This window comes from Podarcis erhardii (genome assembly GCF_964252035.2).
Source record: "Podarcis erhardii genome assembly, chromosome: 2".
In the NCBI taxonomy this organism is placed as follows: Eukaryota; Metazoa; Chordata; class Lepidosauria; order Squamata; family Lacertidae; genus Podarcis; species Podarcis erhardii.
Window position 1 is genome coordinate 127,660,896 of NC_138498.1, and position 6,972 is coordinate 127,667,867.

A 6,972-nucleotide genomic window follows, 5' to 3' on the forward strand; every position below is an offset into this window, starting at 1 on the left:
AAAAGGCTTTTATGGGTATGTTCGTAGCAAAAGGAAGAAGAAAGGAACAGTGGGGTCACTCAGAGGAGAAGATGGTGAAATGCAAACAGGGGACACAGAAAGGGCTGAACTCCTCAATGCCTTCTTTGCCTCAGTCTTCTCCGATAAAGAAAACAATGCCCGACCTGAAGAATTTGGAGCAAATGATTCAGCAGAGGAAACTCAGCCCAGAATAACTAAGGAGATAGTACAAGAATACTTGGCTAGTTTAGATGTATTCAAGTCTCCAGGGCCAGATGAACTGCATCCAAGAGTATTAAAAGAACTGGCAGATGTGATCTCAGAACCACTGGCAGTCATCTTTGAGAATTTCTAGAGAACAGGCGAAGTCCCGGCAGACTGGAGGAGGGCAAATGTTGTCCCTATTTTCAAAAAGGGGAAAAGAGAGGACCCAAATAATTACCGCCCAGTCAGTCTGACATCAATACCAGGGAAGATTCTGGAGCAGATCATTAAGCAAACAGTCTGTGAGCACCTAGAAAGGAATGCTGTGATCACCAGTAGTCAGCATGGATTTCTGAAAAATAAGTCATGTCAGACTAACCTGATCTCGTTTTTTGACAGAATTACAAGCCTGGTAGATGAAGGGAACGCAGTGGATGTAGCCTACCTTGATTTCAGCAAGGCATTTGACAAGGTGCCCCATGATATTCTTGTAAAGAAGCTGGTAAAATGCGGACTTGACTATGCTACCACTCAGTGGATTTGTAACTGGCTGCCTGACCGAACCCAAAGGGTGCTTATCAATGGTTCCTCTTCATCCTGGAGAAGAGTGACTAGTGGGGTGCCACAGGGTTCTGTCTTGGGCCCGGTCTTATTCAACATCTTTATCAACGACTTGGATGATGGACTCAAGGGCATCCTGATCAAATTTGCAGATGACACCAAACTGGGAGGGGTGGCTAACACCCCAGAGGACAGGATCACACTTCAAAACGACCTTGACAGATTAGAGAACTGGGCCAAAACAAACAAGATGAATTTTAACAGGGAGAAATGTAAAGTATTGCACTTGGGCAAAAAAAATGAGAGGCACAAATACAAGATGGGTGACACCCGGCTTGAGAGCAGTACATGTGAAAAGGATCTAGGAGTCTTGGTTGACCACAAACTTGACATGAGCCAACAGTGTGACGCGGCAGCTAAAAAAGCCAATGCAATTCTGGGCTGCATCAATAGGAGTATAGCATCTAGATCAAGGGAAGTAATAGTGCCACTGTATTCTGCTCTGGTCAGACCTCACCTGGAGTACTGTGTCCAGTTCTGGGCACCACAGTTCAAGAAGGACACTGACAAACTGGAACGTGTCCAGAGGAGGGCAACCAAAATGGTCAAAGGCCTGGAAACGATGCCTTATGAAGAACGGCTAAGGGAGCTGGGCATGTTTAGCCTGGAGGAGAGGAGGTTAAGGAGTGATATGATAGCCATGTTCAAATATATAAAAGGATGTCACATAGAGGAGGGAGAAAGGTTGTTTTCTGCTGCTCCAGAGAAGCGGACACGGAGCAATGGCTCCAAACTACAAGAAAAAAGATTCCACCTAAACATTAGGAAGAACTTCCTGACAGTAAGAGCTGTTTGACAGTGCAATTTGCTGCCAAGGAGTGTGGTGGAGTCTCCTTCTTTGGAGGTCTTTAAGCAGAGGCTTGACAACCATATGTCAGGAGTGCTCTGATGGTGTTTCCTGCTTGGCAGGGGGTTGGACTCGATGGCCCTTGTGGTCTCTTCCAACTCTATGATTCTATGATTCTATGATTCTATGCCTTGATGTAGCAGGAATGGTCCCTTATAGAGTTAAATTGACTCATTTGGACAAGTGCCCTTTTAAGTAAGGTTTTGTTTTAACATATTGGTTTTGAAAAGTTGAGAACCACGGGGCAAGATAAATTCAAATTGGACTCTGTTTGAATTGGGCAAGTGTATCCAGGCTGCAATTAGCTTTTGGTCCTTTAAGAGCAAGTGAGCAACTTTCCATGAGTGCAAGACCAGAGCCTACAATAATAAAACCCCATAGAAAGGCCAAGGCAAAGACATCTCTCTCCTGATATGTCCAAACCTGTGCCAGCTATGGTGAATGCCAGGCGACATGGTTAAATGAAAGCCCTGGGGGGTTCAACAGGATGTGTTGCTGTATCACTATGTCGGTGTGAGACCACAGAAGAGCTAGCTTCGCACCTGAGAACACAAAAACGGTGGAGCTAAAAAAATCCAAACTGCATTTTTTTCAGTCAGTAGTGGACCTTCCTGCTAAATGTAAAGCATAGAGCACTATTGAACAAAATACAACAGGTGTTCTTTTATGTGATATCCTATATCCAGCTATCTGCACTACTATACTTGCAAATGGCCTTAAGAGGCATGGCTTGCAAGTCCCCTTCAGATTTGCACAAACCCACACATCTGGTACGGTGGATACCAAGTTATTATTTAGTGCATATCTATATAACATACACATACATTGTATTGGTCCGTGTTGCTCCCTCCTTTGCTGCCCTGCTCAACCCACCTCCTTTTCCATTAGAGCCTATTCCAACTCACAGGGCACCCCTACCTTCACCGAGATTTAGGGTGCGGAGAAAAGATTTGCAAGTTCTTACAGAACTTTAATGCAAATCTATCTCCGAATGGGGGACTGATACGGAAGGGGGGGGCATGTCTTCTTCACCTTCTTCTTCGCTACAATATATCCATTTATTTCCAATTGTCAATGTCAAAAGGGACTAAAATCTATAAAATTCATAGAAACTCAACGTGCCAATTTGCTCAATTTCTCTAGGACTCCATGACACCTCCCCTGTCCTCCAGAATCCCTCAAGCAAGGTGTCAAGACCCTAATCCTGTCAAATCACTCTGCCAAGCCTTTCCTCCGGGCAATGCCAGTTCATGGACCATTGTCTTCTCATCACCGGTACTCACTATGTGCTTATCTGCGCATATCTCCAGCTCTGCATATTCCCCCCTCCCTCCTCCATACGTTAATCCTGTGTAACCCAACCTCTTCTTAATGTCAAAACAAAACAAATTCCTTCCAGTAGCACCTTAAAGACCAACTAAGTCAGTTCTTGGTATGAGCTTTCGTGTGCATGCACACTTCTTCAGAGGTATCTGAAGAAGTGTGCATGCACACGAAAGCTCATACCAAGAACTGACTTAGTTGGTCTTTAAGGTGCTACTGGAAGGAATTTGTTTTGTTTTGACTATGGCAGACCAACACGGCTACCTATCTGTAACTCTTCTTAATGTATTCATGATGTAACCTGTGTAACCCAACGTCTTCTTAATGTCTTCATGATGTAACTGGGATGTATTTTGCACTGTATTCTGGGACATGGAGGGAAATCTCAAAAGTTCATGTCACCCCTTTCTTGCTGTTCAATCTCGCCTTGAACCTGTTGCACAATAAACTTGGATCTTCTGCAGCTTGCTCCTGTCTCCGGCTGAGCTCATTTTCCTCCACAGGGACCCGCGGACTTAGTCCGACGAGCGGGGTGGCAGAGCAGCCTCGCACCCAGATTTTACCGTAACAATATACTTATGTGTTTGCCTTGTAAATTTATGAACATTTATTGCTTATATATAAGACCTTAGAATTCCTATAACACCCTATTCCAATATATGAAATAACATAACATCAAACCAGAGCCGGATTTAGGTTTGATGAGGCCCTAAGCTCCCGAACGTCGTGGGGCCCTTTATATGTCCAGCTGTCCTTTGTCGATGGGATGCAGGTGGCGCTGTGGGTTAAACCACAGAGCCTAGGACTTGCCGATCAGAAGGTCGGCGGTTCGAATCCCCGCGATGAGGTGAGTTCCCGTTGCTCGGTCCCTACTCCTGCCAACCTAGCAGTTTGAAAGCACATCAAAGTGCAAGTAGATAATTAGGTACTGCTCTGGCGGGAAGGTAAACGGCGTTTCCGTGCGCTGCTCTGGTTCGCCAGAAGCGGCTTAGTCATGCTGGCCACATGACCCAGAAGCTGTACGCCGGCTCCCTTGGCCAGTAAAGAGAGATGAGCGCCGCAACCCCAGAGTCGGCCACGACTGGACCTAACGGTCAGGGGTCTCTTTACCTTTACCTAAGCTCCTGAAGGTTGTGGGGCCCTTGATATGTCCAGCTGTCCTTTATCAACAACAAATTGTCACTGTTTTGTGTTGAATATATGCTATATGATAATTTATGGACCTAAGAGGTATCTTAAAGCCATTTGCACATAACAAAATAGGAGCTGACGCAGCACAAAACACTGTTGCTGTATGTAGCTTTTATTTTATTTGTTTTTTATCTTATATTTTGGAAATGTGCCTCGTTTCCCCCCTTTGGTCTTTTAGGGGGCCCATGAGAGTGGGGCCCTAAGCTATAAGTATTTATCTCCTTGACCTCGAATTATTATGAAAAATGAGGCCCCTCTGCCTCCCCCCCATTCCTTTCCAGCAGCTTCTGCGGCCTTGGAAGGTCAGAGCAGAACCATCATAATGTTTTTTTGTGGGGGGGCAGCCGCATTTGGGGGCCGCTGGAAGACAGAGCAAAGGGAGGACCGGACTGGGCATGCGCGCGCTTCACCGGCCGCATTCCCACCTGGCGGATGCGTCGAAAAAGACGTTCGTGGGCGGGGCGATGACGTCAGAGGGCGGGCGGAGAGCGGGGCGGGGCTCGTGCTCACGTGGTGCGGACGCGACGGAGAGCAGGTAGGGGGAGAGAGAGCTGGGGAGCCCCCCCCCCCCGAAAAGCAGAACCGGGGACCCCTTGCAAAGAGCCCCCCAACCCGGATCCGCGCCCCCTTCTCCGCAGGCGGGAGTTCCACCGGTGGAGGCGGCGGCGGGACGCGGCCCCGGTTGAGTGGCTGCCTGCCCCCCGGGAAAGGGGCGGGGGGCGGGGTCCCGGCACGTCCCTCGAGGGGAGGGCTCGGGGAGACCCCCTTGCGCCCCCCACCCGCCCCCATGCCAGGCCGGGGCAGCCGAGCGCAGATGGCCCGAGGCGCCTGCCGTGTAAGTACAGTAGCTGGAGTGGGGCCCCCCCGACACCCCCCGCCCCCCATCACCGCCTTCTAGGGGGCGGTAATGGGGTCCCTGCCACGCCCCCCAAGCCCCCCACTTTCCTCCCCCAGGTCCTTCTCCTGGCGCTGCTGATGCTCCCTCTGCTGCGCCCGGCCTGCCAGCTCTTCTCCTCCATGGCCGCCTCCGCCGCCGGGGGCCCCTACCTCCCCGGGAGCCTCTCGGCCGCCTTCGTCACCTGCCCCAACCAGACCGTGGCCAAGGAGATTGCCAGGTGAGCCCCGCCTGGGGGGTTGGGATGGATGACCCCCGGGGGTCCCTCTCCCATCTGCTGCTGCTCTGGCCGGCCCTGAGGGTCTCTCTCTCCCTCCTCTGCCCCCCCCCGCAGGGCCATCGTGGAGAAGAAGCTGGCAGCCTGCGTCAACATCGTCCCCCAGATCACCTCCATGTGAGTCAGGAGGGCCAACCCTCCGCCCAGCTCAGGCCTGGGCCAAGGTGGGGCTGCGAGGCGGCAGGGCACCCCAGAGAAGGAGGGCGGGGGTACACCACCCACCCACCTCCCCAAACCCAGGCTGAGGGTTGGGGTTGGACTAGATGGCCCCTTCCAGGATTTGGGGGGTTTCCTTCCTGTGCAATTTCATTTCGTTATTATATTTACATACATTTTTATTATTATATACGTTTCAATTATTCCCACCAGGAGCTCTGCAAGGGGGGGGGGAGCTGGGCCCGGGCCCCTTTGCACCCTCTGCAAAAGGGCTCCCCCCTTCCTGGGGGGCATCACAAGCCACACACCCTTTTTATTTCATCACATCTCTGCATGGCCCACCCTTCCTTCCTGGGTGCCATATGTGGTTCTGCTGCCCCTCACCACGGGGCAGGCCACTGCCAAGAAGGGGCTCCCAGGCTCCCTCGCCTGATGCTCTAACCACTGCCCCACCGCTGCCTCCCCATCTCTCTCTTGCAGCTACGAGTGGAAGGGCAAGATTGAGGAGGACTCGGAGGTGCTGCTGGTGAGTCCCTCGGCCCCCGGCTGCCCCCCCTCCCTATAGGTCCACAGAGGCGAGGGGGAAAGCGGCCTCCAAACGCCCAGCTGCACCGCCTGGTCCTTGGACTGCTCCACTGTGCTGGGGGGCAGGGAAGCCCCCCATTAAGGAGGTGCTGTGTTGGGCACCTGGGAGGGATTTCTGGCCTGGTGCCCCCCAGGCTAGGAGGGGGCAACAGCAGCCCAGAATACATTGGGAGGCTGCTCAGAGCATCCCCTCTAACCATTGGGCCACACTTCCAGTCGATGAACGCTTTGCATTCAGATCCTGCCTCTCCCCCCAACAGATGATCAAGACGCGCAGCTCTCGTGCCTCAGCCCTCGCAGAGTTTGTCCGGTGAGTCGCCTGGGGGTGAGGATGGACACATTGAAGGACCCCCGCTCCAGCCCCGCTGTCAGGTGACGCCCCCTTTTCTGCCCCTGCAGGTCGGTGCACCCTTACGAAGTGGCGGAGGTGATCGCTGTCCCCATCCAACAGGGGAACCCTCCCTACCTGCAGTGGGTCGAGGAGACTGTCCCAGAGTGAAGCAGAGGGGCTGGGGGGCGCCCCATGGCCAAGAAGGAGGTTTTAGGAGGAGAGCAGAAATAAACACCTCTCCGCCCCTGCCTGGTGGGGAGAAAGCCAAGGTGGTGTGGTCTGAATCTGTCCCAGGGGGGCAGGAGGTGGGGGTCCAGGGAGGGGTCTTGGCCAGGCAGGCTTCGGCCTGCAAACTGCCCTGATCTCTCGAAACTGGACCCGCGAAACAGCTGCGCCAAGATCCGGTTTCGGGAATGATGCAACGTCCCTCCTCCGCCGGCCCTCCTAAATGGGCTCTTGTTCAGCCCCAGGCAGGGCTCCCCACCCCACAGCCAGCCAGGCGGGATCCTGGCCCCCTGGGCTCTGCCTCTGAAAGGCAGCCC

General features: G+C 52.6%; 1 protein-coding gene across 1 annotated transcript; it reads left to right on the forward strand.

Annotated features, from left to right (window-relative positions):
* Nucleotides 1–4,573: 4,573 nt before the first annotated feature.
* On the forward strand, nucleotides 4,574–6,698 carry CUTA (cutA divalent cation tolerance homolog). The gene is given in 7 exon segments (XM_081850616.1): nucleotides 4,574–4,675; nucleotides 4,678–4,721; nucleotides 5,141–5,301; nucleotides 5,416–5,475; nucleotides 5,995–6,040; nucleotides 6,360–6,409; nucleotides 6,499–6,698. Coding segments are annotated over 7 exon segments (555 nt in total). The 5' UTR covers nucleotides 4,574–4,581; the 3' UTR covers nucleotides 6,599–6,698.
* Nucleotides 6,699–6,972: the final 274 nt, after the last annotated feature.